The sequence below is a fragment of the Mustela erminea genome, chromosome 6 (assembly GCF_009829155.1).
Source record: "Mustela erminea isolate mMusErm1 chromosome 6, mMusErm1.Pri, whole genome shotgun sequence".
Taxonomy (NCBI): Eukaryota; Metazoa; Chordata; class Mammalia; order Carnivora; family Mustelidae; genus Mustela; species Mustela erminea.
This window is the reverse complement of record NC_045619.1, coordinates 82,184,796-82,210,670: the sequence shown is the minus strand read 5'-3', so window position 1 is coordinate 82,210,670 and position 25,875 is coordinate 82,184,796. Positions and strand designations below refer to the sequence as shown.

Sequence of the window (25,875 nt, the reverse complement as noted above, 5' to 3'; positions counted from 1 at the left end):
CTTCCCCGCCCGGGGCTCGGGGAGGCGGTGCCTGGTGAGTCACCGTCACGTGGGCCCCGGGTGCGCAGAGGCGGGCTGCACCTTGGCGGCTCTGGCGCTCCGCGCCTTAGTGGAAAATTCCCGGAGACCTACTGGGGCTGCGCGCCGGAGGCCCCGCCCGCCGCCTCCCCGCGCCGTCCCCTTCCCCCCCTCGCTGCCCCCCCTGCCCCCGTCTTCCGGCCGCGGCCCTGCCCCGCCACTGCGGAGGTTCCTTTCTCCCTCGGGAGCCGCGCTGCGCACGCCCCGCCCGCTGCAGCCTCCAGGCTGGCGCCGCCCGCGCGGCTCGCCCTCGGGTTGGCAGCCCTCGCTTCCTTCGCGCCCCTCCTTGGGGCTCCGAGCCGCCGCGCGGCCTTGCCCCCGACCTTGTGTGTAGCCCGCTGGCATCCTGAGAAGCGAGGAGCGGCGTCCTGGCGCCTCCGCCTTCGCCTCTGGGGCGCCGCAAGCCCCCTCAAGTCCCGCCGCCCCAGATCCGCCTGTCACGCCCCCCCCCCCGCCTCGGGTGGAGTGAAAGACAAAGGGAGAACACGGTTCAGATCAGCGTCTGGTCTTTCACTCAACGCACTGCGTCGTCGCCCCAGCAGAGCCCATGTTCGGCCCAATTTTATTTTCCTTACCCCCACTTAACCAGCAGGCAAATAAACAAGTTATTTTCCCTGTCCCATAACCTTCTTCACTTCGTTCTTCCAACCACGAAAGAAATTTATTCCTGAGACAGCAACTTTGGGGAGTTTGTTGACCTCATCCACCCAGGGGTGACAAATGGCTACACAATGACATTATTTCACTCAAAAGGGGTGTGTTATGCGCGTGGTTCACCTCAAGAAAACAAATAAATTTAACAGTTTCGGCAACTGGTTGGTTCTGGACTGCCCCTCTGGGTGGATGTCCCTGAAGGGGAATGGGGATTGAGAAGTGGCATTATCGCCAGATGTCCCAAAAAAAGGTTACTTGGAACTGGACGCTGGCGTCTAATCAGCTGCCAAAGATTTCAGCTAAAACTGGGAGTTTTACCTGAGTAAGGATTCCAGAACCGAGCTCAGATATGAAAATGTTTTCCATCTAAGAACGAGAATTACAGGTATGTTAATTTTAATAAACCCTTATTTGAGTATCGTAGCCCTGGGCAAAGAAAGATCCAGAAATTGACGGAAGACCGGAAGACCGGGAATGTAAGCCCACCGTGGGCTTGGCCTAAGAGTGGTTTGAGTAGAACACATCATGCAGTTACTGTCATTTCTCTTTGGACGAGAAAACAGACCATTAGCAAGCATAAAAATAAAGGTATTTTAAATCACCTTATTTTGCAAAATTTTAAGAGTCTGAAAATTTTGATTTTTGAAAGAATGGAGCATCCTATAGTATTGGCTAAAACATAAATCATTTTTTTACTAAGTATATACACATGTTGTCTTCCAGCTTAATTTGGTATTCTTAGTGAAAACTTGGCACATTCTGAATAACCTGGCAGCCTGTACGTGAGAATTCACGTCTGTGATTTTGCTTTCACATTTCACTTTCCAAGCCACTTATTGCTAATTAGCAGGTGTCAGTTTACCCAGTGAAAGAACTATGGTCAATAAATCCTTCATCTTTCTGACACTGTTTTCGTTCACATTCATTATTATGCATACACCTAGCAAAATAGACCATCCTCAGGTCACATGAAAAGGCCAATGGATAAATACCACAAAAAGGTCATTTATTCAAGCCATTCCTTCCCTCTTTACTTGGAAGAAACCAGAAAAACAGCGTACTGCTACTCTGGAAAGTTCTGTAGCCCAAACAGAACTGAGTATGTTGATACTAAAATATCTATAAAATTACCTCAATATTTTTTCTTTTATGTTTAAAGTTGAGCTTCTATGGACACCACGATTTTCTTTTTCTGACTGAGAAATGAGGTGTGTACTGACAGAATGGTAATGCCTCCAAACATATGGCTTCACAATATGCATCTTGGATTTTTGTGTTTGACTATGTTACCTCATTCTGTCCAGTAGGACCTGAGATGTATAAAGTAGTACTTCCAGGAAATGTTATCTCTTATAATAAAATTGATTCCTTTCTTTGTGGATGTGGCTGTGTCTGCATATGACGCCTGAAACCACTGCAGCCAACACGTGACCCTGACAGGAAACATCTCCAGCATGCCAAGGATGTCAGAGGGAAGAGATGGTGAGCTCTTAATCTTTGAGGAGATTATCAAAGCCAAGAATTAACCCTATGACTGTCCTATCTACGGACTTCCTATTACATGAGCTAGTATATGAGTATATGAGTCCTTAGTATTCAAACCACTTTTAATGGCACACGGTGTTTCTTGCAATAAAATGTTTTCTGCTGCTGACAACCTCTCTGTGGTGGCTGGCCTCCAGTATCGCCCCCAAAGAGCCTCAACTCCTGGCATTCATACCCTTGTGTAGTCTTCTCCTACGCTTAACCCGGGCTTGCCAGGCAGGCCATCAAATAACTACAGACCTAGCCGTCAGCTGACTGCAACCACATAGGAGACTCCAAGCCAAAACACACAACTGAACTGCTTTTGAATATCTGCTTCCTAGACTGAAACTTTGAAGTTTCAGCCACTAAGTTGTGAGATGATTTATTACACGGCAATGGCTACTTAATGGAGTATCCTTCGGCACCAGAAAAACATGCTAGAGTCACCAGAGTACTCAGACGGTTAATATTACTGCTTTGGGCCCGAGAGCGGTCTTACAAAGATAAAATACAGCATTTCATTTGTTGAGCTCCTACTAAACATAATGTCAAGAATAAAATACACAAAATGATAAGAGGGAAAAAAAAAAAGAGTAGGAAAAGGAATTTTTGAGGAACCTGGGAGAGACAAATGCTGAGAAATATGTAAGTCATTGGAATAAAGGGACAGCTGTGGTTGGGGAAGGTTCGAATTTCTCTGTTTCTTCCTAATGCCAGTGTCCATAGTTGAATTTTGAGTAACACTGTCCGCACAAGAATGTCAGGCTGTGTACACCGCAAAAGGTCATATCAATGAAGCCATTAGAAAGCAAGTCTTGGGATCAGTTGTCACATGCAAAGCGTACAGAAGACTGGATCCAAGAAAAACTTGTCCTTTTCCACCATCAAGCCATTGCAACAGACATTTATTCCGTGTATTATTTGTTATGTTCTGTGTTAACTATACTAATTCACTAATTCATAGAACTCTTTCTATATATCAGGTGCTGTGGTAGGCACTGAAGATTCAGTGGTTTCTCAAAACAAAGGACTTTTCCTTTTGGAGTTATTCCACAAAGGGGTCTGGCAGAGAGGCAGGAAGGGGGGAGGTGATAAGCAAACCAATAAATGATCAAACAATATGTTTTTATACCATGAAATCAATGCAATAAAAAACATAGGACAGTGGTGAAATGGAGAATGCACGCAAGGGACAAATTTTTCCAGAATGTCAAAGAATTTTTCCAGAATGTTTTGTTTTGTTTTTGAGGAAGCAAAATTTAAACTGAGACCGAAGTGATAAGAAACCACCATACAAAGATCTAGGTAAAGAGATTTCTAGGTGGAAGAAAGAGCACCTACAGAGCCCTGAAAAGGGAATAACTTGGAGTGTTTTAGGGAGAGAAATAAAATCAATTTGGCTAGTATGTGGAGAAAAAAAAAAGTACTAGGAGATGAGGCCTAGGAGGCTGGCAAGGGCACCACCGAGGCAGGCAAGGGCACAACCTGGTACTGGCATGGTGAGTGAGGAATATGGATTTTATTCTGGGTGTCATGAACAGTCACTGGAGGGCTCAAAGGAAGGGAAATAATTTATTCTTTTAAGCAAGGGATTTGATTTCTGTTCTGAGGTTTTTCTGACAGCTAGGTGGAGAATGGAAGCTCAGAGATGAGTTAGACTGTGGCTTTTGCAGTGATCTAGGAGAGAGGTGACAGTCCCTTGGCCTAGGACTGGAGCAGTGGAGATGGTCAGAAGTGGCAGGATTCTGAATCTGTTTGGAGGCAAAGCCCTCAAGATTGCTGATGGATTGGATATTTGAGGAAAAGAATGGCTCAAGATGATCATGGTCAGGGGCCTAAGCTTCCTTATGAATGGTGGTGTTATTTTCCTTTTTTTTTTTTTTTTTTTTAAATTCGAGAGAGACAGGGAGTGAGAGAGAAAGTATGAGAGGGGAGTCAGGGGCCGAGGGAGAAGCAGACTCCCTGCTGAGCAGGGAGCCCCATGTGGGACTCCATCCTGGGACTCTGGGATCGTGACCTGAGCCGAAGGCAGACACCCAACTGACTGAGCCACCCAGGTGCCCCGGTGGTGTTACTTTTCTAACTTGTAAAAATTAAGAGAGGAACAGTTTTGCTAGGGAAATCAAGAGTTCTGCTTTGGCCAGTAGGGGATCAGATAGATGCTCTTTAGCTACACTAGATAGTATGTTTTCTCCTGGTCCTAGAGAAGCTCAAAATTCTTTATTCCTGCGTTTATTCACTCAACAAAAATGTATTGTCAGGCACTGTTCGAGGTTCTGGAGCCAACAGCGATCAAAGCAGCTAACTGTAAAACTACAACTGCCAGTCATTTTACTAGCAAAGTGGGTTTATTTTGGAATGGCAGACAATTACAATCTGGGCCAGGCAAGCTAGGGCAAAACCACAGGCAAGTCCAACAAACAAATGAGGGGAACCTTATTTTATGGAGAAGAAGGAGAAGGTTGGGAGGGGTTGTTTTGAGCAAAAGTCTATTGGAGAGGACACCTGGGTGGCTCAGTGGGTAAAGCCTTTGCCTTTAGCTCAGGTCATGATCTCAGGGTCTTGGGATCGAGCCCCGCATCGGGCTCTCTGCTCTCTCCTCCTTTCTCTGCCTTACTCTCTGCCTACTTATGATCTCTCTTTCTGTCAAATAAATAAATAAAATCTTAAAAAAAAAAAGTCTATTGGAGAGAAGCAAGAGTTCAAGTGATGACAGTTTCTCATCCACTGATTTACAGGGGTAGTTAATATCTGAAAGAAGATGCAATGTACATCTTCTCATCTGGGGGCCTGTAACTGATGATTCTTTCCACTTGAGGATTCTTCTGTTGGGTCCATAATCAACAATTCTTTTCCTAATTGATGGTGAGTGGTACCAGCACCACTCACCATCACCCCTACCAGCCTCCCATTCTAGCATCCCAAATCCACATTGGGTGAGGTTTCCTTTTATTAATTTTCACAGGATTAAATTCCAGCCTTCACAGAGCTTACATTCTAGTGAGGGAGATAAACAATAAACAAACAAATAAATAAATAAGTATAATTCAGGTAGACATAGGTGTTATAGAGAAAAAACTTATTCAATTCATCTCTCTACTCAGAAAGTACCTTCTTTTTACAAGCTACTAGGCTGGGTATGATTAGTCAAATTCTACCCTGAAAAGATACTAACATAAAATCGGTTACACAGACAACACCAAAAGAAGTGCCACAAAAAGATACTGACAAAGCACTAAGTTCAAAGTAGAATGAGATCAGTTTCAAATGGCAGCATCTAATAAAGAAAAATTAATGAAAGTTGTGGTATTTAAGCTGAGCATCAAAGGAAAGATAAAGTTTAGGTATTCAGTAATGGCAGGCAGCTGTCTACCACAAGGAATACTAAAGGATAGGGACAGAAACAGAGGCTAAGTAAAGCCAGCTTGAAGAAAGCCATGAAAGCCAACCTGAGAACAGAACTATTTAGGGGTGCCTGGGTGGCTCAGTCAGTTAAGCCTTTGACTCTCTATTTCTGCCCAGGTCGTGATCACAAGGTTATGATCTCAGGGTTGTGAGATCGAGCCCTGCATCGGGGGCTGCCTGCTCTACAGGGAGTCGGCTTGAGATTCTCTCCCTCTTCCTCTGTACCCACCCCCCAATTAAAAAAAAAAAAAAAAAACAAGGAAGAAAGGAAGCAAACCAGACTATTTGGTTGGAAAGGGAGGCTAGAAAGAAGCATATTTAGTATTTAAGCCTACTTCAGGCAAAATAAAATGCTGGATAAATAGAATTTTGAAGAACATCCTAAAGACCAAGTTGTTTAATAACCCTTTAGGAACGTCAACTCCTTGTGCCCCCAGGAAACAAAACCCCTGTATTTTATTAGGTGATAATGTTCAAATAATTTGACAGAAGAAAACTACCTTTGCTAGAAAGTTCTAACAATCCACCTTGACTGCATTTCTGAAAATCCAAGTTGACAAATGAATATTTGTGATTATTTTTCTGTCTTGGCATGGGTTTGCTTTCAGTAGCTTTCAAAATTCTTTGATCCCAACCCAGAAAATGTAAGAAATACATTTTTACATCACAACTCAGAATATATGCATATGTATAAATCAAAATTAAAGTTTTATAGAATAGTATTGAGCATAACTATATCATAGCATAGTGGTATCTTTTATTCTATTTTGTTCTCTGGCACTCAAGGAAAAAAGCTCATAGTAATCCACTGAATTTGTCTCTATCCACCACTGGGTTCCATTCTGCAGTTTGAAAAACATTCCTCTAAAAACAGTAGTTTGGAAATGAAGCAAAATTTTAGCACTTCTAACCAACAAGCATTGAGCAGCACAGACTCCCAGAAATTGGGTAAAGGCACTGTGTCCCATGCATTTTAGCCCAGAGCTTATCAGGCCTCAGCTGGAAGCCACTTGAGTTAACAGATGTGCCTCAGATTGGCCTTTGAAAAACTGGCAAAAGAAAAACAGATGTTTCAATACCTCTGCCAATTTTTTCTTTTTCACCAGTTACTGTTCAGGTTCTAATACGGAGGTCAGAACAAGATTACGGTCCTCCCTTCAACACACTGACACACACACAAACACACACACACACCCTGAATTTTACAGGTTCTCTTAAGCATGTGTTGCCCTACAAACCACCAAAAGTCCAAAGGACAAGAGATCCAGCTGTGAGGGTGCCCCTTGCCAACCAAAACCACCCACCCTGAGGGCTTCCGTAGCCCCTCTGACTGGGCAAGGGGACCCACCTGGATGAAATGGTGGTTTAAGACCTTCTGACTTTTATCAGTTGAAACCTGATATAAAGAAACTTCCAGGGAGTCCTTCCAACCCACCGCTAAGAATGCCCTCCAACAAGAGTTGATTGGTGTTATTAAGGAAACAATGCAGAAAAAAGGTAAGTGTTTTCCGCCCGGATTGTATGTCAAATGCCAATCCTGACTTGGGGAAGTTCACTCTCTCCCTGGGGAGACCAGACTGCAAACAACCTGGGACAATTTTGAGTACAAGACAGCACAGGTTTAAAAAAGCCCAGCACCACACGGCTTAAAAAACAGTTCGCGCAAAAAAGAGGGGCCCGGCCTGAGGTTCAGTGACTAAGACTTGAGGGATGGTCAGGGGAAAGTTGGGCACTAAAGCAAGAAAGAGTATTGTTGAGGTGAGACTGGTCTGACTAGCAGAAGGGGTTGGGCACAGAGGAGTGCAAAGGGGAAAGCGGGTCCTCCGTTGTCAGTCATGAACGCTGGTGCAGGCCCAGGACACCCGCAGCCTCACGTGCCACGGAAACAGACAGCTGTACAGATTTCCTCAGGAAAACATTGAAAGCAAAAATTGTGATCACACCCAGCCCTTTCCTCTATGCCCTGCCCAATCTCTCCCACGTCCCCAAAAGGAAGAGAGCAGGAGGTCAAACTCGTTTGTTTATTCATTCATTCAACAAGCATTTCTCCTAAGGGGCCTTTGTTTCCAGCGAAGGGACGGACTCGTGCCTTTCCGCAGCACGGAGGATTCCGCAGCGAAGGGGCCCCCTAGTTGCCTGGCTCAGCAAGACCATATCACCACTGGAAGGGAAGGACCGGCTCGGGAGAAAGCCTCCCAGACCAGCATTCCAGGGGAGCCTGCGCCTTTGTAAATACAGGGGAAGGAAGGCGAGGAGGGCGAGAAAGCTCTCAGATTGGGTCGGGGGTGGTGGAATGAGCGAGATGCGTCTGCAAAAGGAAAACTGGGGACTCCTGCGCCTCCTCAAAAGAGCCAGTCCCCCAACCGGAGGCCTAACCGGGATCCCCTTGCAAGGGGTCTGGCTTCCTGGTCGAGATGCAGCATTTCCCCCAGTAGGGTTTTCCACGCTCGTACAGAAAGGATAGACCCAAATACAGCTGCCAACGGACCCAATCAGGCTAGTTCCTTAGAGTGAAAGCAGGTCTAGATGGAGAAGAAAGAACGAGAACGGAACCGACCATGGAGACCACGTTGCCGCACTAGTCCAAGTTTGCGAGAGAAAAACCCCAAGTAAATCACAAAAATAACAGGCAGGAAAGGGTTGGGTGGGCGGGATGTGTCCCCAAAAAGCCTCGAGGAGATAGCAAAGACTGCTGGTAACTCGGACGGAAGGGATTGAGGAGAAGGCTCCGTAAAGACAACCGCATGTGTTGGGCACCTATCGAGGTTGAAATGAACTGGCCAAGGGAAGCACGGGGGTCTTTCGGGGCTGACCGAGGCAGGAGAGAGCGGGGTTTGGCTCTTCCGAAGGGTGGGGGCGCCAGCGGGCGGGGCCGGCCGCCCGAGTGGGCCGCGAGGGGGGAGGGAGGAGGGGGGAGGGGGACAGGGGGCGGAGTCTGCGGGCCCGGGCGGGCCGGGGGCGGAGCCCAGGTAGTGTTGATACACAAAGAGAAGGCACCCGGGCGGCCGCGGCCCCGCCCCCTGACGCGTCCTCCTGGGCGGCCGCTATAACCCGCTGCCGGGCAGGCAGCACCAGAGCCGCGCGACGCCGCCGTCCCGGAGAGCTTTCTCGACAGCACCGCCCGCAGCCGGACCACGCGTTCCCGCAGCCTCGCGCCTTTCCCTCGAGACGGCGGACGCCGGACGATTGGGGCGGCAGCGACTTGCCATTTCCTTTTTTTACTAAAATTATTTTTCCTGTCTATTGCTGGTTTTTTGTTTTTGTTTTTGTTTTACGATTTTTGTTTAGCGGAGAAAAACCCACCGAAGGCGTTTGCGTGACGTTTCCGGGATACAGGAGCCGAGACCACCGAGGTAACGCGGGCGGGGGCGTCTGTGCGGAGGGCGCGGGGCCCGGGCGGGAGTGGGGGAGGGGCTCTCGGGAGGGGCCGCGGCGGGAAGGTAGCTGCGGGGTCTGTTTCTTCCCGGCGCTGGCGTGTCGGGTCGGCGGGATCCGCCTTCGGTCCCGGCCGGTACGGGGGTCGCCGCCCTTCTCGGGCGGGGGAGGGGCGCGGCGCGGGGGCCGCGTGCCCTCCGGGAGCGGAGCCGCATCCTCCCGTTAGGGGGAGGGGAACCACCCCGGCCGGCGGCTCCGCTGCGGCAAGTCTTGTGACTGATTTGCATTAATAAAAAAATGAGATCGAGGGGGATCTGGTATATGGGGGCAGCGGAGGAAGGTTCGGCTTCTCGTATACACAGGCCACGATTGGGGAAGACGGCCCCGGAAGATTTGATAATCGGAGATCGATATTGCATCAGTTTCTTTTCCGGGCATAGGAGGGGCCGGCCGGGCGAAAGCGCTCGCGAGCCAAATGCCTGTAGACGAGTGTGCTCGAGGGCACGGGCGTGCGCGTGTAAACAAACCCGCGGCGCCTCTTGTCGCCGGGGAACGGGCTTTCTCCCCTTCTCGGGAGAGGACCCGTGTCAGCTCTTTCTGCCCCGTTTGAGTTCTCTCTCTGCTGCAGAGGCATTTCCCCATCTTGGGACTCCGGGCATGAAAAGATAGATTACGCGCATTGTTGTTGCAAATGCTAGAAACTGGGAGCCGTGCGCCTGGGCTGCACGCACACCTAACCAATGTCTGGGTGGGATGTGTGCCCTGCATGCCTGTGCACGACCAGAGAGGCTGGAGAGAAGCCGAAACAGAGCCCCCGTGCACCCCTCCCCTCCGATTTGGGATAATTGAGAGCGTGCAGTACTAAAGTCTTCTGGAGAGGGGCTTTGGGGTCCGGAGGGCGCGGGCCGTTGCGGGCGCTTCGCCGCGGTGGGACCATCTTTGTTCTCCGCGGCTCCGCTGTCTGTACTTTTCCGCCCCTCGGCGCGCCCCCGCCCCTCGCGCTCGGCTGGTACTTTTCCACTCGCCTGGCCGGGGATGAATCAGCCGCGCTGCGCCTCCCGGCGGCGTCACGTGACCACGGCGGGCTGGCGGGCGGGCGAGCGCTGCAGTCCTGACGCGCCGCCTCTACCTTCTTCGCAGGCAGCCGCGCGGGCCGGTGCACCGCCAAGGACAAAAGGAGCCCAGTGTTCACCGCTGCACCCTCTCTTCCTCCCGGTGCCAGCATGAAGAAAGCCGAAATGGGAAGGTTCAATATTTCCCCGGATGAGGACAGCAGCAGCTACAGTTCCAACAGCGATTTCAACTACTCCTACCCCACCAAGCAAGCTGCTCTGAAAAGGTGGGAGAAGTTGTGTGTGTTTTGGAGTTGTTGTGGGGTTTTTTGTTTGTTTTGTTTTGTTTTGTTTTTTGATCGGCTTGCGGGGCTTAAGGGTTCTTGACCTGGAATTCTGCTTCGGTTGCTGTAACTTACCGTAGCATCTGGAGCGAGTATAGTCTCTGAAACGAGCATCGATTGTCGCATTGACAGTATCTCTGGTGAAAGTCGACTCCTACTTAACGCTTACGCATTTCAGGGAAGGTGCGTGACAACTAAAGGGCTGTTTGTGTTAAAGCATTCCGTTGTCTGTTTCGAAAAGACTGAGAATTCCTTTTTCCCCCCTTCTCACAGCCATTATGCAGATGTAGATCCTGAAAACCAGAACTTTTTACTTGAATCAAATCTGGGGAAGAAGAAGTATGAAACAGACTTTGTAAGTTGAACATAATAATTTGTGTGTCTTTGGCTTTATGGAGTGAAAGAATAGTTGTACTTTTAGATTTCAATCTAACTTGCCCAAAGCTGGTTTTCTCCATTTAATTATTGTTATATGTTTGGTTATCCTTTTCCCTCTATGTAGCATCCAGGTACTACTTCCTTTGGAATGTCAGTATTTAATCTGAGCAATGCGATTGTGGGCAGTGGAATCCTTGGGCTTTCTTATGCCATGGCTAATACTGGAATTGCTCTTTTTATGTAAGTATGTGTAAGTAGTGAGTCTGCCATGCAGGGCAGTTAATATGATAAAACATAAAACTCTCGGCTCCAGAGACAGAATTTACAGTTGAAATACTTAACTTTAAAATCATTTGTGTGAAATTTAAGATGAGAAACCCAAAAGCCTCCTTGTTGTAATATGTAAACTGCATGATCTCCAGAAAGCCAGTTAGGAAGAAATAGGACAACACTGGAAACTAGTAATTAAATCAAAAGTCATTAAGTTAGTGGGAATAGTTTAAGTGGTAACAGGGTTTGTATATCTAAAAAGAACCATTGATAAATCCATAGTTGTTAGAAATTTTGTTCTGGCAGAATGTTTAGCAAAAAAATACTAATAAGTATGGTACTTCCAACTCAGTTTATAAATTGACATAGTCTTCCCAAGAACCTTTTCATAAGGCAAACAGACTTTTTAGAATATATAGGGTGTGGTGGTATTTGCTTAACCTGGAACATGCTTGTTCTAAGAAAAGTGAGTCATAATTTTCTGGACACTAAAAAGAAACCCATATGTTGGGTTTTTTTGTTTTTTTTTGTTTTTTGTTTTTTTTGGTTCTGTTTTATTCTAATATTTATTTCTTCCAGGTCTGTGTGATTGCCACATGCCATAGCAAAAAAATAAATATTTTAATAAGTACTTGCTTTTAAATGTTCTTTTCCCTAGTTGCCCCGTTAAAATGATTTATTCCTGTGCTCTCTAGCATAAATGCCTAGAATAGGATTTTGGAGCAGTAGAACACTTTTTAGTGCAGTGGTTCTTAACTGGTCTGGGGTCATGATTCTCAGATAATTTAATAAGAAAAGTAGGAACCCTGTTTTCCAGGGAGAAGAAGGTACACAACAAAAACACATGCAGATTTGAACGTACATCTTCCATGATATTTGTATCATAGCTGTTAACTTTAAGTACCCTTGGGCTCCTGGTAAGGCAATTTCTGTGGAAGATAGTATGATTTATTGTGCTGATGAAGAAACCACATCTTAGAGGGAGCAGGGAATTGTCCCCTCGTGACACATGGGTTTCAGTTAGCTGACGGGTGCCATCTACTCAAGTTATTTTCTCCAACAGAATAGAATGCTCATGAAAAGAAAAGACCTTTGCAAAATTCTACTTTGTGGTGAAATCCTGTACTGAAGTTAAGCCTGGCATTTGAGCATTGGAAGCTAGCAGCTTGCTTCATTAGCATGAAGCTTTTTGAGACCTCCTACTAAGGTGAAGGAATTTACATAGGAAGGACCAGAGAGTGTTGAAGTTTTTATTGGGGAACTTGAATGGCCTCATTGTTAAATACTCCAAAATCCTTCCTGACTCTGAACTGTAAAAACTGGACGATCTTTAATGCTGCTAGTGTGGTTATAGTTAACATGAGAGAAAATGGCACCTGTTTCATAAGTGAAAACAAAATTCTGATGTTACCCTTGTGCCTTTGAAATTATACTTTAATAAGGTCTATGTGTTTGATTAACCCTTTTAATAAATGGTTAAACAAGTGAGTTTTTAATCCCATCAGTATTTTATAAGGTGCATTTAGAGGATGTAGAGGTAAATGGGCCAGAAGCCATGTGGCTATCACAGTGTGGTTAAACAACTCTAGCTAACCTTATTAGGCAGACTCAGCCTTGAGCTTGAAAATGAGCTCAAAGGTTATAAAGTCCATTCATCCCTCATTGTAATTTCAGTGTAAGAAAGGAAGACTGAATTTGTCTGCATACTTCAAACATTGTTTTTGGTAAGGCCAGTGGTGTCATTTTTCTACCTCTCACTAGGCCCCGTAAAGCTTTTGACATTGGAATGGCAGTTCAATGCCACCACCTGTGTTATAACTAACAGACCTCAATTTCTTTGCCAGATCTTATATGGTACCGGATTTGGTTTTCCTTGACAGAATTCAGGAAAAGTAATGGTCTTGTTTGCAGAGTTTTCAATGGGTTTTCCTGATTTTTTTGTTGTTGTTGTTCTTAATAGAAAAAAAATCCACATTTTCCTTAGCTTTCCCAGGAGGGGAGGAAAGTAAATCTGCAATGAGAGAGAACTTGTATCTTTAAAGGAAAACGAAGTGACACTGGGGAACCTCTAGTTTCCCCTCGTCTTTTGTTGTTGTTGTTCCACCCAGTGGAGCCAAGAGCAACCCCAGTCAGACTGATAGGCTACTTGTTCTAGCACAGGCATTGTTTAACTTCATCATAATACTCGGCCTGTATTCCACACCATGGCGTGCAATACAGTACATCATCCCAGTGCTTCTTTAACTTTTGCCTAATTGTTCTAAAGCTGTGCCCGATGCTTCCAATGTTGGTATCTCACTCCCTTCCTAGTCCCATTCCTCTTCTTATTTACATAGTCCAAGTGGTCTCAGGGTCTTTCCTGAACCTGTCTCAGTTGGATTTCACAAGTGCCTCATGTGCTACATTTTTACTGACAGGCATCATTTTACAGATAAAAGGAACCTTAAAATGCAGAGAAGTGGCAAGAATACAGTTAAATATTTTGGTGCCAGAACCAAATTCTAGGTCTCATAACTCCACCACCTTAAAGTTCAGCTTTCCTGGGTTTCCCGACATGCTTGGTGCAGCGGGTAAACCCTTGCTCTTAACCAGTACCTTGGAGCTAACACCTGAGACACGATGCAGGTTTTTAATACCAGGTTAAGGGAAGATGTTGACACTAGCCAGGATGGTGAGCACCAGTTCTTAGGGGCTTTCTATCTATCTATCTAGCACAGAAATATTAGGACATAATGTTTTGATAACAAGCATAAGAATTGCCTTTACATATAGCTGTGCTTATGTATAACCCTGTGCCTTTTCCTTCTCTCATCAGAATCCTCCTGACATTTGTGTCAATATTTTCCCTGTATTCTGTTCATCTCCTTCTGAAGACTGCCAATGAAGGAGGTATGGTAGCACTCTTGATACTTCTAAAACAGTTATGCCTGTCAGGATTTTCTTCGTTCGTTCCTTCATGCTTCTGTGTTCTTCTATTTTAGGGTCTTTATTATACGAACAGTTGGGACATAAAGCATTTGGATTAGTTGGAAAGCTTGCAGCCTCTGGATCAATTACAATGCAGAACATTGGAGGTGAGAATTTTTTAAAAGGTCATTTGGGTAGACTTTTTACTCTTTGTGTAGCAGAGTGGTGACACGTTACTTTTGGTGTCACATGCCACATTTTGCACTTGTAATGGTATAATTTTGTTTTCCTCCAGCTATGTCAAGCTACCTCTTCATAGTGAAATATGAGTTACCTTTGGTGATCCAGGCATTAATGAACATTGAAGATACAACTGGGTAGGTGCTAAGTAAGGTTACTCATAAGAAAAATTATAGTCTAACATGATTAGATACATTTTATCAAAGTTGAATACAAAATACTTAGCAATTATTTTTTGTAAATGTTCCTCTTAAAATTGACCAAGAAGTCCCTCATAGACTGATTTGAAGTCGTAAGAATGAAAGACCAAAGACTGAAGCTCATGCTGTAATTCTGGATAATAATTTCTCTAACCTGTGTGTGAAAGCAGGTTTTCTTAACTTTCTTTTGGTATTTGTTCTCTAAGAAATTGTAGCAGAGAAACACAAAATCTAACCTAAGTCAGGTTGAAGCTTTGAATTACATTACAAATCAGTCCTGTCTGATTTTTCATAAATTTGAAATTCTTAAAACTTAATCTGTTCAAATGCATAAGACCAGAAAATGTATGGCCACGTTGTAGAAACCTTATCCTTGTAGCACAGTTATTCCTCCCAGTGGACTAACAGGTTTTTATCTAGAGTAAACATGGGGAAGGGCAATTTACTTCCCCACTTACTTACAGCTCGTTATCTCAAAATAGAGAAGTGTGGTTATCTCTTTGGCTTTAGAAATTTAATAAGCTGATCTTTAAACATTAGTTTTCTGTGGGGTCTTTGTTGCTGAAGTAAGTAAGTATAGTGGAATTCACAGGACAATTAGAATTTGAAAATAGTGATTTAAGAGAGGGTATGGTTGATTACCTAGGAAGGAAAAGACATTGTTAAAACTCTTATAGGAGACATGGGTAATATTTTCTCTAAGTTCAAAAGAGACCTTTTGACTGTTTTTGGAGTCAAGGTGGGTCAAGGTGTCACAACATAACTCTTGACTATCTGGAATAAATCCTGGTTTGGGGGGATTGGGTTTTGTTGTTTGTCTTTGCCTATGTGTTTTACCTAAGTATGAGAAGATTTCCTTGTTGAAGTGTTTAATAATTCCACTTGCTAATAAGTGTCTAAAAGAAACTTGTTTTAAATTTCCTTGTTTCTCGCATTAAAAATTGTAAGCCAAAGCTATAACCGAGTTGGTATACAATTCTTCTAAAAATGCTGAAAGATAAGATTACTGACTTAACAATGCTGCTTTGTTCCCTACATTAGTATCAAGCCTTTAAGAAGCATTTTATGTTATGAATCAGCTGGCAGCCTTCCCAGAGCAAACAGTGGGACAAAAGTTATACTGTTCATACCCCATTTCTAACCTGAGTGAATATTGAGCTAGCACACAGCTAGAAGTTTATAGGCTGTTTAAAGCCTGTCTATAGGCTTTTTGTGAATAAGCAGTGCTTTTTCCAGACCTGCCGTTTTTTGTGTTTATTTTTATAGTGTCTCTATGAAATGAGTCCAGTAAGAAGAGGTGTATAGTATCTTGGGAATTTTCATGATTGGTTTTGACCTTGTGTTTCTTTTCTTTAATTCAGATTGTGGTATCTGAACGGTGACTATTTGGTTTTGCTGGTGTCGCTGGTGCTCATTCTTCCTTTGTCCCTGCTGAGAAATTTAGGTGAGTAAACCCATCTCTAAAGAGAATTGAAATGAGCCTATCACTAGCTAGTTGGCTATCTCTTAATAGAAACTGAAAGCTAAAAAGCTCCCCAAAACAGGACTTTGGGAGCTGCCACGTACACATGTGTAGGCCTTTTCAAAATTCTAACAGTGGCTACCAGATGGGCTGGGCCTTTTCAAAATCCTAACAGTGGCTACCAGGATGGGCTGGGATATTTTGACACTTGATAATATTTGTGCTTTATAAATAGTAATAACACAAAATGAAAGTTTCTATTATTTTAGTTATTAGCAAGCTTTGTTAAGTAATTCTATACCTTAGTACATAAGAATTAGAAATTTAATATTGTATTCATTACTAAAGACTTTCGGACAGAATTGAGTTACTGCCTAAAAGTTGAGAAAATCTTTTTGCCTGAAATGTGTTATATTGAAGCAATAATTTCTGCGTCCTACAGGATATTTGGGATATACCAGTGGCCTTTCCTTATTGTGTATGATGTTCTTCCTGATTGTGGTAGGTATATCTCTTCTTTAAAGCTAGAGTTTGGTTTATGAGCCCAGTCAGGTTATTCAGTTTAACAAATGCAAAAATAATCCGTTTTCAGGTGATTTGCAAGAAATTTCAGATTCCTTGCCCTGTGGAAGTTGGCTTGATAATTAATGAGACCCTAAACAGCACCTTAACCCAGCCGACGGCTTTTACACCTGAGATGGTATTTAATATGACGGACAATGATTCTTGCAGACCACGTTATTTTATCTTCAACTCACAGGTGACTAAATGTAGTTTTTCTTTTCTTAAGATTTTAGGGAAGAAGAGAGGGATTCTAGCCCCTGGAAATTTAAAAATAACTCCCAAGGCAAAAGGAGGAGGGGTAGTATAGCTACTCTTTAGAAAACATGAGTAGCTGGTTACTGAATTATTGAAGACTGAGAAGAAAATGTTAGATTATATCTTAAAATGGATGGAGAACTGAAATGAAATAATCCTATGATGTTAATAATTGACACCTTCTGAGGTTAGGATATTGATCACACTTAGTGAGAGATTAGAAGAAGGAAAACTTTAAGGGTTTGATGCTAAAATTCATTACTCTAAAATACAAACTGCAGACCTGTGATGACCCAAATGTGTTACATGAGGATTTTAAGTAAATGTTTCACGTTTTTTACAGACTGTCTATGCAGTTCCAATTTTGACCTTTTCATTTGTCTGTCATCCTGCTATCCTTCCCATTTACGAAGAACTCAAAGGGTGAGTGCTCTTCCTCTTTTTATGTAAATTCATTGGGAAAGTTAGAAGAACATTTGATTACTGCTTATAACTACTGCTCAAGTATATATCTGTATTTTTCTTTGAATTTACATAGCCGCAGCCGTAGAAGAATGATGAATGTGTCCAAGATTTCATTTTTCGCCATGTTTCTCATGTACCTGCTTGCTGCCCTCTTTGGATACCTGACATTTTATGGTAAGTAATGTTTAGCTTTCAGAAACACTTCATGAAGTAAAATTGATATTTGCACATGTATAATCTATCACTTAAATTCCATGTTTCGGTGTATTTCCTACTTGGAATGAGAAACTGAATTTAGAGCTGAGAATTTCCTATAGTCTTTAATCAGTAATTTCTAAAGCCCAGGGTCATATCTTAGCCATTTGGTGGCATTCTTACGGTATGCTTCCATCTGGGTTTATGCTATCTCCTTTTCCAGTCATCTTCACATTCTACAACACAAACTGTAAGCCAGACCATGGGATTTAGCTATGTAGCTCCTGTTGTTTTTGATGGGGGTCATGTGGCTAAATCTCTACTTGGTATTTAGGAAAATTTTCCTTCAATGTTATTTTAATTGCATTAATCCTAATTCCAAATTAATCTTCTTAGCCTCATAGTTTATACCCGTTTTGTGAGTAGCTAATAACTTTGTTGCGTATTTGCTGTAAGTTAGATTTCCCACCTAATCTCTAGAGGAAACCGCTCACTTGAAGCTTTTTTTTCTTTGTCTTTCCCCATAGAACATGTTGAATCAGAGTTGCTTCATACCTACTCTACAGTCATGGGAACTGATATTCTTCTTCTCATTGTTCGTTTGGCTGTGCTAGTGGCTGTCACCCTGACCGTACCAGTAGTCATCTTCCCAGTAAGTGGTCACCTGCCCGCCTTCCGCTCACCAGGAATGAGGTTTTAAACATGTGAAGACTTGTGAGATTTTCTTTTTCTGTAAGAAGGGAAATGCTTTTAGAGCAATACCAAGTTGATGGTGGTTTTGAAAGGATTATTTAAAATACTTTGTAGGTTTTTAAAACATTCTGAGTATATTTTCCGTAATTGAAGACCTAAAGTGATCTTTTAATGTTCGGATGTTAAGGAAACAGCAGTAGAAGAAGGGGCACAATTTAAGTATTTAGAAAGTTGGGGCTTTAAAATTTTTTTTTAAAGATACAGCCCCTGTTATTTGGGGATTTTTTTTCCCCCATTAATTTAAAGCTGGAATTTTCATCTCTCTCTTTGTTTGCTTTTGCAGATCCGGAGTTCTGTAACTCACCTGCTGTGTGCAGCAAAAGATTTCAGTTGGTGGCGTCATAGTATCATAACCGTGTCTATCCTGGCATTTACCAATTTGCTTGTCATCTTTGTCCCAACAATTAGAGATATCTTTGGTTTCATCGGTAAGTTTTAGAAAGTGTCAGAGTCCTTCATCACATCAGCGATTTTAAAGTTTAAAAAAGGAATGACCAGTGATTCACTGAATTCTCAAGAAGTGGTCTGTGTTCTTTTTCAGGGGCATCTGCGGCTGCTATGTTGATCTTTATTCTGCCATCTGCCTTTTATATCAAGTTAGTGAAGAAAGAACCTATGAAATCTGTACAAAAGATTGGGGTGAGTTCAGACTTACAGAAACAGTCGTGATCTTCTAAAACTAGAATTACCTGATTTTAGTCCCTTAGTTCTACTTCTAAGTTTCTAGTGTATATTTCTTTAATGGTGATCTTCACAGGTGGAAGGTTGGGGCAGGAAAAGTGGAAGACAGTTCACCTTCGAATATAGGCCTAAGTTAATTACAAGAAAGCAGTTGAGATATTTCAGAGGTAGGAGCACAGATAAAGAGTGTATGTGCAGTGTGGAGGTGCTCAGTCAGCGTCCCGCATTAGTGGAGCTGGTATTTGTCTCTCTCGCTGCCCACTTCGACACTTACATGTGCCTTCAAACTGTCTTCAAAGCAAGGAGCAAGGGGAGGAGGGCTATACCTATACTTTAAAATAATAAAATGTACTTTAAAGTGTAATACAGCTGATTTTACAAAGAACATGATAATGTTAACTACAGAAGGTCCTGGGGGGGGAGGTTATTTAGCAAAAAGACTGCCTTTCAGTCCTCACCCTGCTACAGTTCTAGTCTGATTAAAACACTAAAATTGTTTATAATTCTATATAATTCAGCTGTATTCTTGTTTTATTCAAAATACATAGTGGCAGTAACTGAAGGGGGTAGAATGAGGAGTAAACTTACTCATGTCTCTTAGAAAAGCTCTGGCTTTGACCAGGCTGTGTTTTAGGATGACTTCGGTTTGATATTGTGACTTAAAATTTTTGAAGTTTTAAGAAATGTGAGAAGCAAACAAAAAACTAGTCCCGTTCTGCTTACGACGTGAAGTAGTTCATTCCGTAAAGAAAAGTATTTACATTTCTGTCTGAAACAAAGGAATGAGAAAGCAAATTTGGGGAAGATTTCAAAAACCGAGTTTTCCTAAAAGTAGGAAGGAATGTTCATGGGTATGTCTTCTGCTGGCTGATGAGTTTCTGTCTATGCTTGTTGCAGGCTGTGTTCTTCCTGTTAAGTGGCATAGTCGTGATGACCGGAAGCATGGCCTTGATTGTTCTGGATTGGGTACACGATGCCCACGGAGGTGGCCATTAACTGGTGCCGCTGAAACCCCGCTAGTCCACTTGATGCCAGTGTTGAGTCAACTCTCAACTTACTATGAAATTTCACCTAATGTTTTCAGTTTCACTTCCTTTTGAAGTGCAGATTCCTCGCTGGTTCTTCTGAGTGCAGAATAAGTGAACTTTTTTTTTTTCTTTTTAAAGAAACTATTCTGTATGATAGAAATGGATATGAACAACCAAACCACGAGTCTCGGGTTAATGGAAGTGACAATTTTATTCCATTCCAGAGAATGGACGAACTCTTTAACTTTTATCAAGCCACATGGTTGGCTGTGTCATTGTTTAACTTGGATATTTTATGATTTTACTTGAATGTGCCTAATGGAACCATTCGATGTGAGAAACAATTCTTATTAATTTACAGCAAAGTATTGAAATAACCATTGAGAAAAACACTATTATTTTTTTGTACCAAAAATATTTTAAGACCTCAGAAGCACTATTTTACTTTTAAAAAAAGTTGCTTTCTTTTTAAACTTTATCCAAAAACAATTGTCAACAAATTCCATAAGAAAAAACCATTGGTGTTTAAAAACAAATATTAGTATGGTGAAATGATTTGCCTTTTTGTAGGCATAATAAGCCAAATACTTTTTTTAACCCAAAAAATTTTTAGAGAAAATGATGTAATGACAAATTGTACCATGAATAGGAGCGTAGTTTTTTCCATTCAGACTTCACCGTTAAAGAATAACTGATGGATTATATTGCTATACCAAATCAGATGAACTCGTTCATCACTTTTCTTCTCTGGCCCCGATTAATTTATTTCGTTCAGACTGAAATACACTTATGGCTTCAATCTATTAGAATGGAAGATACAAAGCAGTGGGAAGTAAAATAACTAATTTTGAGGTACCAAATAGTGCAATTGGGTAAAACAGGGTTTATTCAGTTGCATCTGTCTCCAGAGCTGTATTGACAGCTCTGGGGGGGGGGGGTTGTTTTTGTTTTTGTTTTGGGCCAGCCCTTTTTTTGACATTGCTTCCAGCAGTGGGAAATGGGCATTTGATGGCTATAGGCCAAAACTATTCTATCCAGAGAGTACAACTTTTTGCAATGTTCATCTACTGCTGGAAGTGGGAATTACTTGATAATGTATGGCTTAGTTGTGTTCTTGTTTTGTCTACAGTAGAGGTCTAATTCACAGGTTACACCGGTATTTGGTATAAGTTCTCTTCAGACAGGCCACTGGGTTTTCTCATGCAGTAAGTTTTAAAACTCCTTTGCACTGGATTGTCATCTCATTCTTGTACAACACAGAATTATTTGTTTACATCCAACAGATGGTTAGCTAGGGAAAACAGTGCATCCTGAGTGTAAGTAGTTGGTCCAACTGCATGTTCATCCTTCCATTTCAGTGCCAGTTATAAGTGAAAAAATCACGTGGCTTTAAGAGCACATTTATTGTACGTTATGGTGTATGGTGAATATATTAAATAATGTGGTACTTTGCTCATCAGGCATCATGTCTAATATCTAATACACATAATTCCATTAGTGGTTGAGGGAAGCAAATAATGGAATCATCAATTGGTCCTCTGGCTCTAAGGTTTCCTCTTAAACTAAGCATTTTTAGTTTTAGGTAGGGGCCAGAAACATGGCCGACATGGTTTTTGTTACACATTCTTGTATTATATGTGACTAAATTACAGACAGGATATGTCTGTGAAGACCCTTGTGGAACTGGAAGACGTCTTGTAGTGCTACATTGGGTGAAACCAATGGTCCATTTGTGTTCCTACAAAAATAACATGATTGGGGACCATCCAGAAAGGCAGTGAGAAGATGGATTCTACGGCGCTGCTTTCATTTAATTGGGTTTTAGCACTCACTCCCTTCAGATCCAGAACCTCACCTCTAGTTCAGACCAAGAATTGGCACTTCTGCTTGAGTTCCTGGAAGAATTGCTGATTTTGTATCTGAGACCTGCCAGGAAGTACCAAGTAGAAATGTTTTCTACAGTTTACATCCTTTTCATGTGGGAGAAACTACCGTGGCAACCAGGAAGGAACAGAAAAAAGGAATTTTCTACTCACAGCAAATTGACGTGGGGAGGCTTGTTCAATCCTCTTTCGGCTGTTGGAGTTTCAAAACAAACTGCCTAGGGTAAATTCCATTGCATGGTTTTCTTGGAGCTATCTTGTCTGCCTTGAGGTTCCTAAAACAGTGAATTCCCATTAATGAGCAGTCTTCAGTATTAAAACCACTGTCTTGTCACCTCATTTTGCATTACTGTCTTCCGTGGATGTTTCAGTTATAACTGTAATGTTATTTATAGAACAGCATTAATCCATTAAAGCTAACCTATTTTTCAATATTTATGATAATCTGTACATACATTGTCTGTCCATATGTATTTGTAATATATAATGTATATAATGTCAGGTTTGGGTCTTGGGTTCAAGTGTATATATTCCTGTAAGTTTCTTAACTGCATTTTGATGAACTCACATGTATCTATAAGAATTGTCCCAAAAAGTACCTGTACAGAGATTTCAATATAAACAAATTGACTAATTATGTAAACACTAAGAATTTAAAATATTGTTTAAATTGTATTTGCAATAAACAGACTGGATGAACATCACATTTTTTCATGAAAACTTGGTGCAAATTCAGATCTCTTATTTAAAATTTAAATAAGGTCTAATTTTCAAAATGCAGTAGTTTCAAAATGTGATCTAGTATAATGAAATCAAATGTGATCTAATGTAATGAAAGATCTTTGAGAAACCTGGGTGTGTTAGCTTTCTGTATATAGTGTAAATACCCCCACTGTACTGTTAGAGGCCAGCGGTTCCAATAGGACTTGTTGGCAAAGAGTGCTACACCGTTTCAATGAAACAATGTATGTTTTAACTGAACTAAAATAAATACATGCTTAATCCTGAGTAGCAGTGTTTTCTTTGAGGTCGGGGGATAATGTGTCTGTTGATACATCAGAGCTTATTAGGCCCCCTATGAGGGAAATTCTAATGAAGGGCATGGTGAGAAAAAAGTTTTCCTAAAGTTTGCAACATGTGAGAAGGAATACAAAGAAAACGGTAAAGGGCACCTCAAGGACCTAGGGTTGGGCCTACTGTAGGGGTGCCAGTAGTGCATCAGAATCATCCGGGAGCTATTTAAAAATGGAGCTTTCGGGGCGCCTGGGTGGCTCAGTGGGTTAAGCCGCTGCCTTCGACTCAGGTCTTGATCTCAGGGTCCTGGGATCGAGTCCCGCATCGGGCTCTCTGCTCAGCAGGGAGCCTGCTTCCTCCTCTCTCTCTCTGCCTGCCTCTCTTCCTACCTGTGATCTCTCTCTGTCAAATAAATAAATAAAATCTTTAAAAAAAAAAAATAAATAAATAAAAAAAATAAAAATGGAGCTTTCTGGAACATGTGCCTGTGGTAGTCTAATTCCACTGGTCTGGAAGGCAGCCCAGAGTTTTATTTCCCCCTCACCCAAGTCCTACCCAGGTGATGCAGAGGCACAGGTGAAAGTAAAGGGCACTGAGAAAGGTCTAGAAGTCTGGGGAATTCAGCTGAGGTGCTCCAGTCCAGGGAAGAAGAGGAAGCCTTGTGGTGGCAGAGCCATCGTAGGCAAGCTGAGGTTTATCTGACTGGGTACTAGATAAAGCTAGCTATGAGGGGGCTTGCTAAGACACACAAGGTAGTGGTCGGGAATGGCCTACTGAGCCTTGGAAGCTTAAGGGCATATGCAGTGAGAGATCTAGGGCTGAAACAAAAAGGAAGATCCCTCAGAGTAGCAGGTATGATTGGGAGTGGTTGCAAAGGCAAGTGAAATTTTCCGCAAGAGAATAATCCGGTAGCAATGGTCAAGACAGTTATTTGTGGTTAGAAAATAGAGCAGAATTTGTGACACACCTGAACTGAAGAAGAAAAGGCTTAGCGGGTTGTTGCTCCTCTGAGAAGTTTTAATTGAATGCCTACTGCATACAATTAACGTGCCCAAGGAAAAGAGGGTGGGGTTCTTCTGTGTCAGACTCAGTTGTAACAGAATCCATACACTTTGAATTAGCCACTCTAAAGAAATGATACCAAAATGAAGCAGAATGCTGATTAATCTGAAATAAATATATTTATTTCAAATATATCTATATCAAGGGGTGAAAATGCAGTTCTCTAACCAGGGAAATACCAAAAGATATTTCCAGTAAACCTGAAAAATATTCTAGGAATGTTCTAACTGAAGAACTAGAGTAGTCTGTCCTGACTTGAGAATACTCTTTTCCTGGACAATTGGCTTAGATAAGCTTCTGGTTAGAGTAAAGAAAATCTATTTAAATTAGCTTAAGCAAAAATGGTGCAGGGGAAAAGAGAACTTAGCAGGAGATCAGGTTCCTCAGAGAATTAGAAGATAAACAGCCTTCCCAAGGGTCAAATGCTGGATTTGTCCAAGAGACCTTAAGGACAGAAACCTACAAGCCAGAATTACGGACAGAAACCTACTATAGAGCTCGGCAGTTAGATTCTGAGCAATTTCTTCAGCCAACTTCTCAAGACACGCATTGGCTAATAATGGGTCCTGATCTCCAATACAGCCCAGTGGGCAGGATGACACAGGACAAAAATTCATGGCTGCCAAGACCCAGCCCCGTGGTGGGGAGAAGAGTTCTCAGAGGAGGAGTGACATGGTCATGAGCCAGAAATAGGGTCACCAACAGTCGCAGCTTTAGCACTGGGAGTACTGCAACCTGGGGAACCCCTTAATCCATGCAAACCGGGAGGGTTGGTAACCCTAACCCTAGTTAGAAAGACATGCAGAAAGGTGTCTGATAAAACAGCCTCGTGATACCAATAAACTCATTTCCTCAGGATTTCCTTTTTCTAGACTTGTAGGTAGAACATCTGTCTTCTTTTATAATTTTGCCCCAAGACAGTGGATTAGATCTTCCTTCAATTACATTTCTGATTTTCCCCCACGTGAGTTGTAAGCTTCATAAGAGCAGACAACTGTCATTTTATTAATTCATCTCCAACATTCACAACAGTCCAGCAAACAGCACATTAAGTACTCCAAATAAATATCCCCTGTATTTCTTATAGCATAGCTGGGGTGAGGCTTAAACTTTTAAGTAAAAATTTACTAAATGCTTGTAAAATAAATACAGCGAGTACCATGAAATTCAACACTCTGACTTAAAAAGAGAGTTTATTCCGATTCAACCGGAAGCCTCTGTCCGACAGCAAGGCTTCCTTGCCTAGCCTGGGATCTGCCTCCAGGTGGCAGAAGCCATCCTTAACCTCTACTCCATATAAGCGGTGCTGCTGCGGCGGCGGCGGCGGTAAAATCCATTTGAAATGCTAGCCAGACCTGGTTGTGCTCCAGGTACCCTAAGGGGGAACATTCACGCCCCGGGTCTAGTTATTCTGGTTGCTTACTCCTTATGTCCTCAAGGTAACCATGAATGTTCCTTGGCCAATTCCTGGGAATGTGGGCCTCAGAAGGCTGTTCTTATGTTAGTGATTGATGGTTTTCTTGCATACACTCGAAGCAACGGCCCATGCTATACTGGCTTTTCAGGTTGTTCCACACAGATGCCAAGATTAATGATGTGCACCTGGTTTCGTTGTTGGGGTCCTGAGTTTTGGTTGCCAAGACCGGTTGCCAAGCAGAATGTGCCTTCGTAACCAGTCCCCCACCAAAGCCTTGGACTTGGAACTCATTTTGGCTTCCCCGGGCAGAGACATTCCCCATGCATCCCTATAGTTCACTGTTAGAGAAAGAGCACTAATTCCTATGTGGCCTCGGTCAAGGAAGTTCTTGGAACCCTGTGTTGGACCTCGCCGGATTCCTCTGCTGCATCTTTTCCCTCTCCCTTTTGCTCTGTATCCCTTGCTGTAATAAATCTGAGCAAGTGAGTATCATCTACTTTTGAGTCTTGGAAGCCCTTCTGATGAAATCACCAAACGAAACATGTGCATGGTATCTGTTTTTTTCTCTACACCATCAGTTTGCAAGCATCGGTATCTCTTGCCTTCTCCAGGAGGAATCTATCCACCATGAAAGCCTCGAAGCCTTACTGAACAAGTTTTACAAAA

The 25,875-nt window shown here is 42.7% G+C and overlaps 1 protein-coding gene across 2 annotated transcripts; it reads left to right on the top strand.

The window, feature by feature from the left end:
- Window positions 1-8,711: 8,711 nt before the first annotated feature.
- SLC38A2 (solute carrier family 38 member 2) lies at window positions 8,712-20,550 on the top strand. Of its 2 annotated transcripts, XM_032347972.1 has the most exons (16): window positions 8,712-9,017; window positions 10,180-10,378; window positions 10,709-10,790; window positions 10,938-11,053; window positions 13,899-13,972; window positions 14,065-14,157; window positions 14,286-14,367; window positions 15,792-15,874; window positions 16,335-16,393; window positions 16,485-16,652; window positions 17,055-17,134; window positions 17,250-17,350; window positions 17,899-18,023; window positions 18,408-18,552; window positions 18,666-18,763; window positions 19,703-20,550. In XM_032347972.1, exons 2-16 carry the CDS (start codon window positions 10,263-10,265, stop codon window positions 19,799-19,801), a joined length of 1,521 nt encoding a protein of 506 aa, XP_032203863.1. In that variant the 5' UTR covers window positions 8,712-9,017; window positions 10,180-10,262; the 3' UTR covers window positions 19,802-20,550. The 2 variants fall into 2 exon arrangements, with proteins under 2 accessions (XP_032203863.1, XP_032203864.1); XM_032347973.1 differs by lacking the exon at window positions 10,938-11,053 and having other exon boundaries at window positions 8,713-9,017.
- The last annotated feature ends 5,325 nt before the right edge of the window (window positions 20,551-25,875 follow it).

Excerpts from the sequence above, each read along its gene's own strand:
- SLC38A2 (XM_032347972.1), top strand. The coding sequence starts at position 10,263 with ATGAAGAAAGCCGAAATGGGAAGGTTCAATATTTCCCCGGATGAGGAC. Across the intron at positions 10,791-10,937 it reads AGAAGTATGAAACAGACTTT|CATCCAGGTACTACTTCCTT; the intron begins GTAAGTTGAACA and ends CCCTCTATGTAG. Across the intron at positions 17,135-17,249 it reads ATTTACGAAGAACTCAAAGG|CCGCAGCCGTAGAAGAATGA; the intron begins GTGAGTGCTCTT and ends GAATTTACATAG.